Source organism: Molossus molossus, unplaced genomic scaffold (assembly GCF_014108415.1).
Source record: "Molossus molossus isolate mMolMol1 unplaced genomic scaffold, mMolMol1.p scaffold_m16_p_1, whole genome shotgun sequence".
Taxonomy (NCBI): domain Eukaryota; kingdom Metazoa; phylum Chordata; class Mammalia; order Chiroptera; family Molossidae; genus Molossus; species Molossus molossus.
In genome coordinates this window covers 68,924,498-68,944,382 of record NW_023425344.1, presented here as the reverse complement: position 1 = coordinate 68,944,382, position 19,885 = coordinate 68,924,498, and the positions used below count along the sequence as shown (strand labels likewise).

Below are 19,885 nucleotides of genomic sequence, written 5' to 3'. Positions count from 1 at the left end.
ATATAACCTTTTTCACAAATTTGTTTTATTTTACCTAATTTTCTTTTTTTGTCTCTCTTCCCCACACTATATTCAGGGAAATGTAAGCTGTTCCTGTCCAGTAGGTGTCAGGCTTTCCCAACGTGCGGACCACGAAGCCCGGGAAAGGCGGGCTGAGAGGCAGGCTGAGAGGCGACGGTGCTTAATTCTCTATATAATCCACTGCCTGAAAATTAACTCTTTTAGCATTTGCCCCTAAATAATAAATTTTTTAAATAATATTTTATATTAGAAAACAGAAGTTGTGGAAATACAGAAAATTCTCATTTAATCACCTGGACTAAATACTTTCTAAATTCTAGCAAGTATAACACAACATGTACTTATACATTCCGTAGTAATTTACTGAGAAGAAATGTCAAAGAATAAAATAAAAGAAAACAATAAGAAAAATTAAGATACAGCTTATAATTTATTTAGTATTAGTTTTCATTGGCAGTAATATAGTGGACGCATTTATTTTCCAAGGGTGGGGGGACACTCCCATATAACGGCATGATTTTCTTTTTACAGCATGTGAGAATAATTCCCTTTGGATACTAGTAGGCCTGACAATACCTTTACAAACTACACATGCTACAAATTGAATATTTGTGTCCCCTTCAAATTCATATGTTGAAATTTAAATGCCCAGTATAACAGTATTTAGAAGTGGGGGCCTGGGAGATGATTAGGTCTTGAGGGCACTCCCTGGTGATGGGATTAATGCCCTTATGAAAGAGTCCCTGAGATATTCCTCACCTCTTCCACCACATGAGGACACAATCGAAAAGCCTGGAACCTGGAAAAGGCCCTCACCCAACAATGCCAGCAATGTGATCTCAGACTTCAGCTTCCGGAACTGTGAGAAATGCATTTCTGTTGTTTGTAAGTCCCCCAGTCTGTGATATTATATTACATCAGCCTGAATGGACTAAGTCAACAGATTAATTTTATTGATCAGATTGCCATGTCTAAAATTTACTCCTAATTCACAAAAATAAGCAGAAAAGTGTATATTATGACAGACAGAATTAATTTAAGGTTAGTTGTTGTAATTTTAAAACAAATTTTGAAAGTGTGGTATTTACATTTTCTATTTACATTTGGTCTAATAAAAGATTTGTAGAACTTATAATTTTACATATTAGAAGTCATTCCTCATGGACCTTAAGCAACCTACCTACCTTACATACAGCAAAATATGTAGCTTATAGAAAAAGAATAAACAAATGGAATTATAAAAGAAGCCAAGTTATTAAACTCAGCAAATAAAATATTTATGTTGTTTCATATTCAATGTTTAGTTTCATTCTGGACCTTTTCATTAACTTTTTACCATGGTTATGACCATTCTGTTTATAAAATAACGTAAAACAACAAATAACAAAGTGGAAAACGCTCTGGGCTAGCTCTGCTTTTTGCCCTATCTCTTTACCCCCTTTTATTGAAGGAGGGGGTCAATGGGGAAAAAAATGAGGACATCTGTAATACTTTCAACAATAAAAACAAAAACAAAAACAAAAAGCCACAATAAAACCTCCTTAGTAGATTGTGCATATTTCTAGATTTCCCAAATTTATATCTCTCATTGATTTCTACTCTAAACTCCAAATCCACCCACAATCCACAGCGTTTTGTTGAGCTCTTTTCTACAAGCCTGGCACTGTTATAAGCAGTTACAGAATAGAAGATAAGAAAGGCAAGGTTTCTATTTTCATAGGATGTATGTTCTACTGTCGAAAGACGTAAAATACACAACTATTTACATAAATGGATCCAATAATTTCAAATAGTGCTATGAAAAAAAAGTAAGGGTGGTAAGGATGGCAACTCTATACTGAGTAGGCAGAGAAGGTCTCAGAGGAGGGACATTGAAGTTTCAGTGTCATGAGAAATAGGAGTCCCTCATTCCTGATCCTGAAGGAAGAGCACTCTAGCAAGAGCAAACACAGTTTCCTCGAGATGCATGTTAACTTGACAGGTTCAGTGACCAGAAAGAAGGCCAGTGTAGCTGGAGTGAGCTTGGGTGGTAATGGAAGATGAGAACATAAAGATAAGCAGAGTCATGTCAAGCACAATCTATGAACCAGCATTTTATTCTAAATGTAATGGGAAGCTACTGAGTAATTTGGAGTATGTGAACAAAATATAAAATTCCACAGATTTTAAGACACACATCTCTGAAATCAAGAATATATTTTGAAATTGATGGTATCTTTCAGTCAGTATTGGTCAGACAGCTACATTTATATTTTCATTTTAAATATGAAAAAAAAAAGGTGATATATAGTAGAAAACATCCCTAAGTCAGGAGAAAAGTAAATCTAAAAATTCTAAGAAATAATGATGTCGTTCTTTACATTCTTATTAGTATGTAATATAATGTGTCACCATAGATGAAGACTTATATCCAATGAAATGCATTAATAAAATGATTTAGCCTGGCCAGTGTGGCTCAGTGGTTGGCGACCCATGCATCAAGAGGTCGCCAGTTTGATTCCCAGTCAGGGCACATGCCGGGGTTGTGGGCCTGATTCCCAGTGGGGTGCATGCAGGAGGCAGCCAATCAAAGTTCTCTCTCACCGATGTTTCTATCTCTCTCTCCCTCTTCCTTCCTCTCTCTCTAAAATCAATAAAACAAAAATGATTTAAAAGTTTAAACACTTCAAATTTAAACAATGTCCTATGTCAAATCGATTCAATAAAAAAGTAAAAGATCTCTTCCTTGTGTGGAGCATAGATTACAGAAGGAAAGAGCGGAAACATGGACATGTTAGGAGACTGTATATAAAGGTGGTGAGGAACAGGATGGTGTAGTGAAGGTGGAGAAAAGCTGAGGAATCTGGAATATATGGGAGGGAGCGCCAAGAATTCTTTTTTTAAAGGCCAGAAGGGAAAACAAATGGTCAAGAATACACCCAAGGTTTCTAGTTATAAAATTAGCTACTCACTGAGATGGTGAAGATTCAAATTCAAGTCCGTGTGTGCGGGGGTTGGTGCTGTGGGAGAAGGGAAGCAAGCAGCTGATGTGCACCAACACCTCATTCCATCTGTTGTCCTCTCAAGGAAGGCTTACTAACCTCCAGCACCCAGAGGCCATGCACCCTCTTATCTACTCTCATACACTCCATTCAGAATGTTTATCACCATCTTAATGCAACACGAGCATTTGTGATTCAGTTCTTCCTCCGCATGCCCTTCCCACTGGTCTGTAGAATCCCAGCCTGGACCGACGCTGGGAGCTTCGTTCACTGTTTCACCTTCAGCACAAGCACAGTGCTGGGGACAGATCAGGTCCTCAGCAAACATTTGCTCGATGCATAAATGTATTAATGCCAATTTCTTCCTTTTATTCTGCCTATTTTAAAGTGTTTGGTCACTGACAAACACCCACTCTGCTAGACAGGAAACCACAGAGCTCTGGTGTAGGCAGGGGTGACTAACCTCAGTGCTAAGATGAGAGAGAGTACAGGATGAGACAAAATATGCCAGGAAAAAAAACAAACAAAAAAACCCTATAGACATAAGTATTTCTTTTGTTTAGAATCACTATACAATTCCAAAAGCAGTAGGGAAAAAAAAAACAGTTATTTTTTTTTTTAAATTCCAAATTAGTTAACCCAGATCAACCAGGTTCATCATAGAGACACAGAAATATTTCTTTAAGAAAGATTCTTTTTTATATTCACATATCGATCCATAAATTTTACATTCAGTTTGTTAAATATTCATTGTGTACTTATAAACCAGAGATTTTGCTAGCAATGAAAATATGTCCTTGTACTCAAGGAGATCACAGGCTCATTCTGATACACTCTTATTGTACAGTGACAGAATAATTTACATAGAGCAATGTGAACAGTTAGAAGGGTCACCTAACTTAGCCTGAGAAGGCCCCTGGAGGTATTATTATTAGGTGTAAAGAAAGTAGGTGATGGGAGAAGGAGGTCAAACAGGGAACAAGGGTAGGCTTAACAAACAGTATATTGTGGACTGGAGAACTACAAAGTTTAATGACCAGAAAGTCACGGGAGATGAGGCGGAGGAGGTAGGAGCCAGAAAAGAAGGGCATTGTGGGACTAACTGGGTAAGGAATCTGGACTTCACTCTGGAGGCAAAGAAGAGCCTCTGAAGACCCATAAGCAGGAAAATAAAGGTTCATCTTGTTTCTCCACTTGGGATAATAGGCTGTACTTGCTGATGGAGTACAATGTAGGGATTGAGAACTATATCTCTGAAGCCAGCCAGCCTGGATTTGAATCTTTGTCCTAACATGAACTAGCTAATTGACCTTAGTCAAGTTACTTAACCTCCCTGCAAAGAACTACCAACAGAAGCTTCTCCATGAAGTTATGGTAATGATTAAATGATTGAAATATATATGTATATAAACATATATATATATTTACTCAGAATAGTACAGTATTAAGAATAAATGCCATAAATTGTTATTGCTTGCTAATCAAATGATAATATGAAAGACCTCTTTTGACTTTATGAAGACTTCCTTGCATCAACACTGTGTCCATAAAAGACACACTGAAGTTTTCTTAATACTATTATTAATTGTGTGACCTGATGAGCAAGAAGTCTTAAATTTCGTGGAAAAGATTACCAAAGAAAACCTCAGGCTATAGAGTCACTAAAAACAGTTGGTACTTTTCTCTAGAAATAATTTAATATTATTTTCATGGGAAAATCCATGAAAACTTCTTTTCAGTAGGTTGTACCTTTAATAATTTATTTCCTCCCTACATATATTAAATTTTGAAAATCTGATTCATATGTTGGTCCTTACCTTTTATGTGAGATATTCCTTGGAGGCAGAAATTATTCTTATTTTCAAAATTCTATATGTCCCCAGAGATTAGCACAGTGTTGATTATATAATAGGCACCATATAAAGAATGATCAAATGAATAAGGGTTCACTTCACAAGCTTTAAAAGTGAGGTCCTTGGACTAAACAACTAGAATTTATTTAAAAATTGGTATTATTTAGCCCTGGCCAGTGCGCCTCAGTGGTTTGTGCAACAGCCTGAGCACCAAAGGGTTGTGGGTTCAATTCTCTTTTTTTTTTTTTTTTTTATCCTCACCCAAGGACATTCTTCCACTTTTTGTACAGACAGAGTGGGAGGGAGAGAGAGGAAAAGAGAGAGAGAGAGAGAGAGAGAGAGAGAGAGGGAAACGTCGACGTGAAAGGGACACATCGAGTGGCTGCCACCCGCACGACCAACCAGGGCCGGGGACAAACTGCAACCGAAGCACGTGCCCTTAGCGGGAACCGAACCCGGGTCTCTCAGGACCGCAGGTGGACGCTCTAACCGCTGAGCCAAACCAGCCAGGGCGGTTGTGGGTTCAATTCTCAATTAAGGGCACATATCTGGGTTGCAGGTTACATCCTAGGCCTGGTGGGGGATGTTCGGGAGGCAACCTCTCAATCTGTCTCTCTCTGTTTCTGTTTCTCGCTCTGCCCCCACTCCCCATCCTTCCACTTTCTAAAAATCAATGGAAAAAATATCCTTAGGTGAGGCTTAATAAACAAACAAATAAAAAACCTAGTATTATTTAAGTTATCAATTACTAGCTCTAATTATGAAACAACTATATGCCACTTTCTATAGGGATATATAAACTTTAAGTGATTTTTTAATCTGAATTGTCTTCTTTTGATTACATTTCCTATTCTATTTAAAAATCTCTTGATGACACCATCTCTAAAAGGCTTGTAATTATTTTCTATGAATGCATGAGTTCTATATAACTGGTTTAAAAATTAAATTAACAAAATATGGTTAATGGAAAAAATCATGTCAGTGACTTAGAACAGGCTCTCAATAAGTGGCATTTATTTTTATTATTGAATAGATCACATTCTGTTGTCACTAAACATGAGAAAGTTTAAATATTTTTTCTTTCTTGATTTTAGTAAGGTGTTTAACTCACTTATGCTCCTAAAACATTATTTGGTATCTTGAAATTATTTTATTATAGGTAAAAGATATTTGAAAGTTGAGTTTTATAACACTGAACTTCTAATATTCCAAACATACAGATAACTTTGAAATTAAATGAGTAAAATATTGACCTGTATTTTCATAGGTTACTTTTTAATTTATTTTTTTGGTCCTTTTGAAAGCCTTTAACGATATCTTTTAAGCTTTATTTTGTAAATCTACTTCAACAATTCAAATTGAATTTGCTCTAATTTTAAATCAAAATCAGTTAGAAAAGTTGGCTGTTTTATACATCACATTCGTGATGACATAATTCCATAGGACAGTGCTAGTAATATCGGACTTGTTGAGCACTGATTCTGTAAGAAGTATGCATCTAAGCATATTTTATTAATTTGAATCTTGTATGATAAGCCTGAAAAGTTATATTTTTTAATTTGTCCTCCTTATACCATATCTGTATTTTACATATGAAGAAACTGAGGTTCAGGGAGATCAACTGACTTGCTCAAAGCTGCAAATCTAGACAGTACTGGAGCCAGAATTCCAACCCAGGACTACTTGGTTTGATCTTGATACTGTATACTTCCCACAGCACCACGCAGTTTACATTTTTAAATCTGCCCATGTCCCAAGCATATTGACTTTTATTTCTTTCACACTGTGGGTGTAATTCTGAGCTCAACCAAGGTACCCTTGAGCTAAATTAACTAAACTAGCAGTCACTGTGGTGTTACATTCTTTGTTAGTAACTATCCCAAGTAAAAACACCTCCATAAGTGACTGACACTGTCAATTCAAATGAAATTGTTGCATTTTGTTTGCTCATCTTTTCTCCTTTAGATAAGGTAACACTAATTACCTTGTCTAACTGAAATATGCTCCAATTTCACCTTAAACACAATGTTCTGGGAGTGGCATAGTTGAACTGTTAGCTTGCAATCTTACAGACCTTGTAGTTAGGAAAAAAAGGAAAGAATGTGTCTTACTTCCCTCTGGTTGTCTCAAAGCTGGACTTTTGAGAGTTGCTTCTCTGGCTTCCATTGGTGTCTCCTCTGCTGAGGACATGTGTCTCCCATGGGGATCGATTTCCCACACCGCCAACTGAGTTTAGAGAAGTCACTTGTTGATTCGACTTTCTGGCGAAGCTCTGAAGAAATTTCAGCGTGGAGTTGGATAGGACTACTGACTCTGCTCTAGGACTTGACTCAACGCCAGATTGGGTCAGTGGGGCAAGAGTCTGCACCTTCAGCACCCTTTCTTCTGTCTCCTCCATAGCCCTAAGGGCTGCCTTGCTCACGCCCTCAGGCACTGCAGTCTCTGAGGGAAACAATGCAGATTTTAAGACACTGTCTTCAGAGGTCCCTGCCCCAGTAGGCATCTCAGCTGACAAGATCTGAGTGGTTGGCAGCATTCGGTGACTTTGTGTTTTATTTAGAGAAACTGAAGCAGAGGTCATATTCTTCTGGGAGTTTGCATCCTCAGATGGAATCCAAGTTTGCGTCGTGGCGTTGAGCCCAAAGTCCCCACTCCATATACTGGCCAGCAGCACAAATAGCCTTGCTCCCTTCATCTCAGTAGTTTGATGCAAGAAAGCTCATGTGAAATTAGGGATGAAGTCCTTCTAGCCTCTTCAACAGCTGCCTCCACACTGAATGTGCTAAGACAGGGCTTTGCCAATATGAGATGTGTAAAGGAAACAGGTTTCTGGGATTTAAAGTGGACTCAGGAAGTCTGATTTCCTGTTTCTGTAGATTTGGTGTGATCTGTGACCTCTGTGAGGATGGATCTATGGAAGCAGTGAAGGGTCTCTGACAAGTCTAAGGGCAAATGGAAAAACACAGGCAATTGTTAGCAGGAAAACCCATGAAAATAAAATGAAGTAATGTGCTTCCCTAGGTACATTTATGTTTCATACGTTGCTGGTTTTGAAGAGGAACGTCATGTTGATGATGAAGAGTATGGAATTGTTTGGATGAATTGAATGAAAGAGTTTAGCATTTTGTTCACCACACAAGGAAGTATTTATACACATGCACACACAAACAAAAACTCATTTGCAGTGTTTCTGCCCTTTCACACATGACAGGCTGAATTATTTTAAAATATATATATATATTAAACCTCATTTTTATAAATACACTTCAGCTGTAGCATTACTTGAAGTTAATCTCAATTATAATTTAAAAAACATAAATAATTGAATTATACAGGTATACAAGGAGTTCACTTTATAGTTTGCTCTCAGAACTTTTACTAGAGCTGATTAATGAGATGATTAAGCAGAATTTCACTTCCTCTGTTTTCTAATTGTGATATTCTAGTGACTGGGGGTAATTAGTATTTTACCACTAAGGAAGGTATGAAGAAAAAGTAAAGTTGCATAAAAATACATTAAAATGGGATCATATCTAATGCTTCTATACTTTAACTTAAGTACAAAAGTATACTAGCTGTAGGTGATAGAGAACTAAATTGATTAAACACTTTTCTATGGCAGTTTTTCCAGTAGATATGCTTTATGGAATTTATGATCTCACTATTCTAGCAAATCCCTGATTCTCAGCTTTCAGTTAAACTCTCTCATCCATAAAAAAAATTCCACAAGAGACTCTTTAGATACATAACTAACAAATTAGTTCATTCATTCGTTCATTCATTCATTCATTCACTCATTCATTCATTCATTCATTCAGTAGTTACCCAAACCCTAAGCTGGCTTCAACAAGGCACTCTCTTAGGTACTGAGATTTTAAAGGAAAGCAAGAATATTCTTGGCTTTCAATTTGCTTATGTTCTATTATTCGTTATCTGAAAACTAGATTTATATGTAATTAATCTTCCTGTCAACCTATCTGCCAGGTGTTAGGCCCTTGCTAAATATTTAGTCATGTAATGTTTGAATTCAGAATTGGAAAATGTGAAACCCAGTACCTGTTTGGTTGTGTATTAGCGCAAATATGTACTTTTGTTCCTAATCCTGGATACAGGACACCAGGATTTGCAACAATGTCTTATTTTTCAATGAATTACTAACTACTTGGTTTTAGTACATTTTTTTCCCTCTTTAGTCTTTGCCATTTGTCTCTATGAGTACATTTTTGACATACTAGAGAGTATATAATATAATGTTATTTAAACTAAAACACATTAATCAGCAGCAACTCCAATAAAATTTGATGTGGAATACATAGCATCTGCTTCTCAGATATACCACAGAAAAGCCCCACAAACCTCAAGTTAACAAAACAGAAGAAATGCCTGGCACAGACCATCCAGGCTGCAATTTGTTACTAAAAGGAGATGCACAATTTTCAAAGCACAAACATGGTTTTTGGTACTGAGAAAAAAACATTACAGCTTCTTTATCTGAAAAAGACACAGGCAACAACTAATTACCTTTAGCTTTGAGCAGAATAGTAATTAGGAAAAACCCAAGTAAAATTTTTCTATTTAATAGTGTACAATTATAAATCCATGTTCTTGGATTTAGTAAAAGCAGATGAATAGACTGCCCTGAAAGTTTAAGAGGCAACTAAATAATGTCACACATACGTTTTGAAGAAAAAAATCTTGGTCCTGTTCAGGACAGGTGAACTGTGGTGGTAATGGTAAAGGGTTACCACTGAGTCTACGACTGATAACAAATTAGAACTGAACTGAAGTAACTCATTTTGCCTCTTGTAAGGTAGTGAACAATAATGAATTTTGGTTACCCTTATTCCAGCTTACAGGAACATTGTGATCAAAAGGGTAAAGGTACTGTATTGAATTATCAATTTACCCAGCCACCTTCGCTGTAACTCCCCAGAGAATTTCCAGCTCATTTGATGGTTTTAGGTGTATGGGAAATCCCTTAATTGAAGACACAAACTATCAGTATTCCAGATGCTGTCAGAGGCCAGATCTTAAATTCTGCTTTCTGAAACTCACAAATACTCATCAAATAACCATTAAGGAAAATAATATTCCTGGGATTATAGCCTGAAGAAAACTCAGTCCATTCTTCTAGCTACTCTAGATACGATCCTTGGATTCAACTCTACCATTAGAGTTTTGCACCCTTGCACCCCATCACTCTGCTACACACCCATTGCTCACTAGGTTGTTTATATTTAATTATGTTTTGTCCCATTGCTATTTATTCACCTTTAGCAGTTTTATAAATTATGAGACTCTTTATATTATGTGCCTTCAGGAGGTCTTTGTCATTATTCATTGTATCTTTAACATAGGCTGGAATGTATATTGCAAGATGGGTTTCCTCCAAGTGATGAGATAACAGGTTTATTATCTTCCCTTATATGTATGAATTAATTTTCTAATCACAGGAAAAATAAAATGTTTATTTACTTGAAATGAAATATAAAAGTGAGTTAAAAGAGACTCTTAGATTGAGGAGTTCATTGTTTGTAGATTATACTATGTATTATTTAAACTCATTTGAATGGACTTCCAGGCAAGATGGCAGCATAGGTAAATGCAATTCTTGCCTTTGCCCACGACCACATCAAAATTACAATTAAACTACAGAACAATTATCCTTCAGAACCGCCTGACATCGAGTTGAATGGAAGTCCTACAACTATGACATTAAAGAAGCAGCCACATTGAGACTGGTAGAAGGAACAAAGGCACAAATGAGCTGGTCCCACACCTACATGGGTGGATAAAAATCAGGGGATATACCTCGCTGTGAAGGTCCTCCCTGAGATGCCAGGGGACCCCATCCCACATCAGGCCAACCAGCTCAGGGTTCCACTGCTAGGAAAGGAAGCCCCCATGAATTCTGGCTGTAAAAACCAGTGAGAATTGAGGCTGAGGGAGGCTGAGATTTCTGGCGTCCCAGGCAGCTCCTCTTTTTTTTTTTTTTTTTAATCCTCACCCGAGGATATTTTTCCATTTTTTTTGTACAGATAGAGTGGGAGGGAGAGAGAGGAAGGGAGAGAGAGAGAGAAACATCGACGTGAAGGGACACATCGAGTGGCTGCCACCCACACGACCAACCAGGGCCGGGGACAAACTGCAACCGAAGTACGTGCCCTTAGCGGGAACCGAACCCAGGTCTCTCCGGACCGCAGGCAGACGCTCTAACCGCTGAGCCAAACTGGCCAGGGCCCAGGCAGCTCCTCTTAAAGGGCCCATGCATGGACTTACCTGGACTTGCTCCCTCCAGACTCCAGCAGAGGGGAGGCAGCTTGAAAGGTGCCAGAGATATATGGGGAAGAACTGAATCCTTTAGCACTGGGGTGCAAGCTGGAGAGACAGCTTTCTCCCAGACAGAGTGCTGGCAGAGGCTGTTGTTCGTTTGGTGAGCCCCCCACCCCCCATGGGTCAGGCAGATGGGTGCCATATCTAAAACTCTAGCAACCTGGCTCATATTGTTTGCCCCATCCTGGTGATTCACTGAGGCCCTGCCCCACATAACTTTCAGGCCCATCCAAGCTGTTTCCAGTGGCGTTACCATTAGATTGGTCTGTTTTGTCTCCTGATTCAGATTTTCCTAAATTCTCTTAAAAAAGCAGCATCTGGCCTCAGCAAGCCCCATACTTCTCACTAAGCAGCCTCAGGCCTGGTACTAGGAACAGCCAGCCTTGGTTCACAGTTTGGCTTTGCCCAGCACAAGAAGCAGCCATCGGCAGATCGCTTTGTGGCCCTAGGTAGAACATAGTCAGTGGCTTTTCTTGCTCCAGCACCAGCACACCCAGTGGACAGCTTCAGACCACATTGAAACACTAGCACCCAACCACCTCCACAAAGTGAAACATTCCAGGAATGGACTCAGGGGATACCAGAGCCCTGCTGAAGTAAGTCTTGCTCTGTGTGGTGGGCCCCTGCATAGCTGATCATTCAAGGTAGTCAGAGGTCAGAGGTTAGTGGACACAAGCAGTCCTTGCAGCTGATCAGCCTGAGTAAAACCCTCCCATTGATGTGCCAACAGCAATCAAGACTCAATTACAACAGAAGGGTGTAAAGTCCACATGAGGGGTGCACCTTGAGGGCCCAGCTGGGTGATCAGGGAGGCTGTGCTACTGGACCTTACAGGACACCTACTACAACAGGCCACCCTACAAAGCCTAGGAGATATAGCAAGTTTACCTAATACATAAAAACAATCACAGGGAAGCAGCCAAAATGAGGGGACAAAGAAGCATATCCCAAATGAAAGAAAAGAAAAAAAATTCTAGGAAAATAAGTAAATGAACTGGAGATAAGCAATCTAACAGATGCTGACTTTAAAACACTGGTTATAAGAATGCTCAATGAACTTAGTGAGGACCTCAGAAGCATAGAAAAGGACTAGTCAGAAATGATGCACAGGCAGAAATGAATGAGGCACTAACTGAAACTAAGAATGATTTACAGGGAATCAAAAGTAGAGTAGGTAAAGCCAAGAAGCAAACCATTGATTTGTAATACAAAGAAGCAAAAAACACCCAATCATAACAGCAAAAAGAAAAATAGAATCCCAAAAAATAAGGATAGTGTAAAGAGCCTCTGGGACAACTTCAACCACACCAATATTTGCATCATGGAAGTGCCAGAAGGAGAAGAGAGAGAGCAAGAAATTGAAAACTTAGTTGAAAAAATAATGTCAGAAAACTTTCCTAACTTGGTGAAGGAAATAGACATACAAGTTCAGGAAGCACAGAGAATCCCAAACTAGATGAACCCAAGAGGACCACATCAAGACACATTATCATCAAAATGCAAAAGGTTAAAAACAAAGAGAGAATCTTGAAAGCAGCAAGAGAAAAGCAATTAGTTACCTACAATGAAGCTCCCATAAGACTATCAGTCAATTTCTCAAAAGAAACTTTGCTGGCCAGAAAGGAGTGGCAAGAGATATCCAAAGTGATGAAAAGCAATGACCTACAACCAAGATTACTCTATCCTGCAAAGCTATCATTTAGAATTGATGGCCATATCAAGAGTTTCCCAGATAAAAAAAAAAAAGCTAAAGGAGTTCATCACCACCAAGCCAGTATTATATGAAATGTTGAAGGGTCTTCTTGAAGAAAAGGAAGAGAAAAAATATGAACAATAAAGTGGTAATAAATACATATCTATCAACAGTCGAATCTACAAACAAAATGAACAAGCAGAACAGAAACAGACTCATAGAAACAAATAACTTTTTTGTTGCTTGCCAGATGGGAGAGGGGTTGGAGGGATGGGTGAAAAAGGTGAAGGGATTAAGAAGTACAAACTGGTTGCTAGACTGACAAACCTCAAAGAGGGGTGGGTGGGAAGAGATAAATCAAAGAACTTATATGCATATGCATAACCAATGGACATAGACAATAGTATGGCGAAGGCAGGAGCGGGGCAGGAGCAGGGAAGAGAGGGTCAATAGGAAAAAAGGAGGGACATCTGTACTACATTCAACAATAAAGATAAGTTTTTTAAAAAGTCATTTTTACGACTGTAAGAATTATTATTCTTTATAAAATATTGGATTATGGAACAACTTCCACTAGATTTAGCACATTTTGGGGCCACTTCTTTATTTTTTACACAAGAAATTTGTATTTTTTTAAATAATAGTTTAATAATTTAAAATAAGATTTTATTATAATCCTTTATAAATTGACATTGTCAAAAATTATTATAGAAAACAAACTTTTTTCAATTTTATATTGGTTAAAGAGTATTGAAAACCTGTTAAATTTATATGTGGACAAAGGGATAAAGGGCTGGGAGAAGGAGAGAAACAGATTTACACATGATTTTGATGAGCCAAACAATGTGCTGAGTAAGTTCAACTTGGCATATTTTTTAACTCTCCCAGTCATGCTAGGTAAGTGTTCCACTCTCACTTCTCACTGTACTGTTAGAAAATTAAGCTTAAAGAAGTTGAATTACTGTAGGGTAACACACTGATAATTGATAGAACGGACATTTATCTCTCATTTTGATTCTTTAACCATCTCATAATGCACATAAAAAAGAAATAGTAAACATCTAAAATTAGAGAAAATATTCCAAAAATTGTTTTAAATTTATTTTTTTCAATTGTTTTTAATGCATTTAATTATTTTTTTGCTTGTATCTCACAGCTAAAATATATATTGTGATACTACCAATCATCAAAAGATTGTAATTCATTTGAATTTTTTAAGGTAGAAGGGAAATTTTGTGTTTTTGTAAGTTTGATTTTAATCTAATTTCAGACTGTTTTTTCTCTTTGGTTGGGTGGCTTTTCAATACCTGTACAACATTGTAAGGGGCGGCATTGCCTTATTCTTGCCCGCACAGATAACATACTCCCGTCATCTGCTAAACTGGAACCTCCAGGGGAGCAGAAGCCTGCTATATCCTCAACTTCGAGAAGAGTGGTGGGCATCCAATAAATATTTGGTGAATAAATAATTGAATGAATAAACTCTGAAGATACTTCTATAAATAGTAATAGCGCCTGTCAGGGAGTTTGGGAAAACGTGCTATTTCTCCAATTCATAGCCACACAAAAGGAAAAATTTTTAAAAAGCAATCTAAGTAAATATGTACTCACCCTATAAATACAGCTTAAAAAGTCTCCTAGAATACCATTTCAATCAGATTGCCTCATGTAAGTCCTTTCTAAACAACATTCAGAAATCCCGCTGTTCTACTTTATCTGTTTTCCAAATGAATTTGAGATGGTTTATTTTGAAACCATCACAAACAGATGAAAAATCATAAAGCAAAGACTCAGAACTGTATAATAAAGAATAATGAAGCAGTATTAATTCTAGATCAATCTAAGATATGCAAATAGATGAAAATTAAGATCAAAATTAGGCCTGAGTGGGCTGGTAGAAAAGGAAATGTGAAAGTATAATGAGTATAATTCTTAATATTAAGTGAGAGAAGCATACTAGTTTGTCAGAAAAATAACACTACAGCATATTCTGTCCTAACATTACGTTTTCCACTTTCTAATTGAGAATATAAAGAACAAATTGATAAAAGATGACCAAATATCTCTCATAAGAAAATGTCTACATTGCTAGGTTGCAAAACAACTCTATTGCCAATTTTATATTTTCCCTTTAAGTAGAACAATACCCTAGAAAAGAAAGAGTTAATTTTTAAAGTTTTTAAGACTAATTCCTTTTGAACATTTTGGAAATAAGAGTATTTTAATTTCCTTAATACAAATGTATGTCTGTCCATTGAGTGATTATCACTTGTGACTTCTGCTTCTGGAAGTGGGGAATAGAAAGTTTTTCTTATTCCTCCTGCTAAGTACATTTCTAAGAGTCCTGGAAACTATATGTAAAGTGAATAGAAGAAGACTGGAAGGTGGAGAAAAGAGCAAGCTGGCTAGTGGACCTGAGCAACAGCACAGCCAAGTCCTCTGGGTTTCTCTTTGCCTCCTGTCTCCCAGACGGGACGCTGGAGAATTTGGCTGACTAGAAACATCACTGGTACAAACAATAAGAGCCCGGAGAAGAGCTGAGGAAAGAGCAGAAAGCGATCAGCTTAGAAAGACAAAACATTTTAGACAATAACAGTTCTAATCTCACCAAACAACACCCCCCAAAACAGAAACAAACACAGAACTGTGGTCCTACCGCCACCCCTACCAGCAAAGGTGGAATGAAGAGCTTCAGGCTCCCACCTACCAAGGTTGTTACAAGGTGTCCCAGCCCCTGCCCTTCCCTGGTTAGTGTCAGAGAGCGCCAACCAAGCCAGAAATGTCACCATCAGGAAGCCTCCACGTAGTCACTGCCATAGCCACCCCCCCCCCAAAGGCTAGGTAAAGGGCAAGAAAACTAAAAGAAAACAAATAGCCCTGAGACATGCCAGGCCTTCACCACTGCACATTTCAATGGTCCCGTAAAGGCTGGAGATAAGGCAAGATGTGGGAGAGACACGTCCATGGTGTAGAAATACAAGGGCGGGTCTGAGGAAAAAAGTGACCTTGCAGAGATTTTTAAGAATATGATTTCTTACTGTAAAGTAGAAGATCTCCCACAGGGTTTCATCACCTCCTCTTCAACCCCCTGGTGAGGGGGGAATTCCCACCCCATGGTTATGAGTGAACACCTGAAACCCGACACTGGACAGATGAGCTGGACAGCAGTTTGTACATATACTCACAGCCTTGGGGTGGGGGTGGGGCAGCAGAACACCACACACCACACGTACTCAGGAACCAGAGGCTGTGGGAGATCAGCTTTGTAGTATCAGTGTGGGTTGCCCCAGGACTCCCACCAGACAATGCGATTGGCTTGTTTAAATAAATCCATAGGCTGTAAGGGAACTGAAACCCACTACTCATGGATAAGCAGAAAATGTGCCTGGTCCCCTTGATAAGGAAGATTCTCTGGCTCAGGGACCTTATCCATCAGAACAGAGTGGGGAAGGGAACTTGTGGTTACAGCCATCTGAGGCCCTCCGATGTCACATGTAAGGCAGCACACAATATTGCATCTTAACGTCAGTCCTTACACCGCACAAAGGTTAGAAAGCTTTTTGTCTCCATTGTAACTCTCTGGAGCCCTTGCTCAGATCTCAAGCTTAGCTAAAAGGTAAATTCTAATTGGGCTCTCAAAGTATTTAAAGACTGTGATGAGTTAAAACTAATTAAGGCTGCAATAACTTGAGTTTCAATGAGACCTAGCTCAACTACAAATTGGTGTGACTCGGCCCCCACAGTGGAAGCCTGGCAGGAAAAGGGGTATGCCCTTCTCTGAGGTAAATATTATTTACTAAATTTCTTTACTCGTAATGCCTCTCACATAATAAACAATTATGAGACAAGTGAAAAAAATTTATTTATTTATTAAAAAAATTTTTTTTTCTTTATTGATTTGAGAGAGAGAGAGAGAGAGAGAGAGATAGAAACATCAATGAGAGAAAACATCGACTGGCTGCCTCCTGCATGCCCCCCACTGGGGATCTGGCCCACAACCTGGGCATATGCCCTGACTGGGAATCGAACTCGCAACCTCTTGGTGCATGGGTCGATGCTCAACCACTAAGCCACACCAGCCAGGTCAAATGAAGAAATTTCTAAAAATAATCTCCTCTAGTGCATCCAAAACCCCAAGTTAATTTAAAATGGAACATAAACTAAATATAAAAACTAAACCATGAAGCAAATGTAAGAGAATATCTTCATGAGCTTGATGCAGAAAAGGTTTCTTTGATAAGACACAGAAAACATGCATCATAAAAATAATTGATATTTAAATCTCTTCCAAGTAAAAAACATGAGCTCATCAAAGGACTCAATTAAGAAAATGAACAGCAAGCCCCCCATTGATGAAAAACAATAAAAATGTAGATATTTGAACAAATTACTTATCCAGAATATAAAATGAATTTCTATAACTCAATAATAAAAAGACAATTCAATGAAATAAATTGGCAAAAGCCTTGAACAGACCCATAACAACAGATGCAAATAGCCAACATACACATGGGAAGGTTCTTAGCATTTTTAGTTATCAGAGTAAAGCAAGGCAATTAAAACTATATATTTGGTCCCTAACTTAAGATGGTTGGATTTTTTATATTTGATGGTTTGACTTATGATTTTTTACTCGATAATGGTCAGAAAGAGATTTTCATTCCATGGAAGCCGTACTTCGAATGTTTTCCTTTTCCTGAGCTTGCAGTGTGCATGCAGTAGATAGTACTTGTGATGCTGGGCAGTGCAGAGCTCAGCTCCCAGTCTGCCACAGGATCATGAGGATAAACAACAGACGCTCTGCAGTGCATTCATTGTGTTAGATTTTGCTCAACTCTAGAATGATATTGTAGGTGCTCTGAGTACGGTTAAGGTAAGGTAGGCTAAGCTATGGTAGGTTAGGTAGATTAAATGCATTTTTGACAGGATATTTTCAACCTAAGATGGGTTATCGGGACATAAGTGAAAAGCATCTGTAATTAGATACCATTCACAACCTTCGCAGAACTAAAATGAAAAGACTCACAACCCCAAATATCAGAAGTCAGTAAAGCAATGAGAAGCATTAAATGATACCACCTCTTTGGAAAACTGTGTGGTAATCATAAAGTTGAACATACATTTCACCCCTGATAAAAGAATTTTACACTGAGGTATTTACCCCCCCTAAAATAAAAGCATATTCATAAAAGGACTTATACAAGAATATTTGTAACAGCCTTATTACTAATGGTAGCCCCAAGCAAGAAACAACTCAAATGTCCACCAAGAGAAGATATAAATGAAGCACTGTATTTGCAATAAAAAAGAAGAAAATAATGATATATGCAATAACATGAATAAAATTCAAAATCAATATGTTGAGTAAGAGATTTGAGACACAAAAGAATACCTATTTACAGTTTTATTTATATACATCCAAGAACAGGAAATACTAATTTATGGTGGCAGAAATGAGACAGTAATTTCCTTTGGTGATGGGAAGATTAATTAGAAAAGGACATGAAAGATCTTTCTGGGATGATAGAAATATTTTACATTTTACTTTGGGTTGTGGGTACTGAGGATATACAATTGTCAAAATAATTGAACTAAGCACTTAAGACTTGTGCATTTTACTGTATGCAATCACATATTAGATTTTTTAAGTGAAAGAAAAATGATGTAATAAGTTTGAAATAAAAATGTTTGCCCCTTCCCAGCAGTGTGTTGCTTTTTCTGAAGTCGGGTGTTGAAGCTTTTCTTTACCAAATAAAACACATCTGATATTTATATTCATCTGTAGAGCAGAGATAATGTATAAGGCAGGACATCAACTAAAACTGAGTTAATATTTACCAAAAAGGGAATATGCCTAGAACACGAAATAAAGTAAAAAATATAATAGGACGTAAAGAAAACGTTACTGTTAGAATCAGAGCTAAAAATCCAAGTTCTCTAAAACCAAGTCAGCAGTCTTTCTACACCTAATTCTGTCTTCATACACAGTCTCTTAAAACCTCTAAACTCAGTTAAATTAAGAGCTTAGAAGAGTTATTCTAATTTTATTAAAGCAGGAAAAATGCTACGTACTGTTTCTTACATCTATTTTTACACATTTATTGTTAAGTCGAAATAGTGTTTATAAAATGATTCAATATCAGAAATATAAATTTGCAAAAAGACAGAAACAACAAAACCTAATAATAAATCATTAAAAGCAATTTAAAATTATTATTTTTTATTTTATTTTATTTTATTTTTTTTACCAAGGCAAAAGCCATGTAAGGTAGTCCTATCTCCCCATCTTATAGGAACTAAATTAAAGAAGTATGGTGGTCATTCACCAAAATAGGAAAGTAATCTTTCTGAGAGGGTTACTTTTCTTAAACAGCAGAAAATGGGTTAACATAATGCCTTAATTTAAATAAATAGCTTAAATTTAGAGATATGTTGGCTGCTAACAAACGGTTGTTAGTAATAAATTTAGGAAATGACCAGATGTTGTAAACAATTGTTATAATCAGAACAAAAATAACTCACAAAGCACTTTATATTAATCTGAGGTGTTCTCAGTAATTGTGATGTATAACTTATATTCAACTCCTTCATTAGTTTTATTATTACTGTTCAGTTCTTAAAAGCTAAAGTATACATTGAAAGGTATCCCTATAGAAACGGATTTGCTATCCAGCTTGCAACAAAATATCAATGGATTGAAGACTTAACTGGGTATAAATATGAGTAACTGCCAGATATCTATTACTAGAGTTGTAGCTACAGTGCTGATGAGAATAAGACATTTTTTATTCATCCTGGACAACTCTTGACAAACACAAAATACCTTTTACTGATATTCCTGTCTCAGTCCTTCATTAGACAAAAGCATGTCATTCATTTATACACACGTTAGCATTCACACAAAATGAGGACACTTGCTTTTGCAGTTAGAAAAAATCGTTTTGACACAAGGAAATCCAACATTCTCAACTTTTGAAGATTTCATGTCATGTCTAGAAAACAGT

At 37.4% G+C, this 19,885-nt stretch overlaps 1 protein-coding gene across 4 annotated transcripts in view; it reads right to left on the bottom strand.

Moving 5' to 3' along the window:
• MMRN1 (multimerin 1) overlaps positions 1–16,201 on the bottom strand; it is an 82,782-nt gene extending 66,581 nt beyond the window's left edge. For 2 of the 4 annotated variants that reach the window (XM_036281837.1, XM_036281869.1), the window contains exons 1-2: positions 16,067–16,201; positions 6,967–7,797 (exon numbers count right to left, since the gene is read on the bottom strand). In XM_036281837.1, the coding sequence (XP_036137730.1) occupies positions 6,967–7,550 (584 nt within the window). In that variant the 5' untranslated portion in view covers positions 7,551–7,797; positions 16,067–16,201. The other 2 variants (XM_036281847.1, XM_036281858.1) reach the window with 2 other exon arrangements.
• Between the last annotated feature and the right edge of the window lie 3,684 nt (positions 16,202–19,885).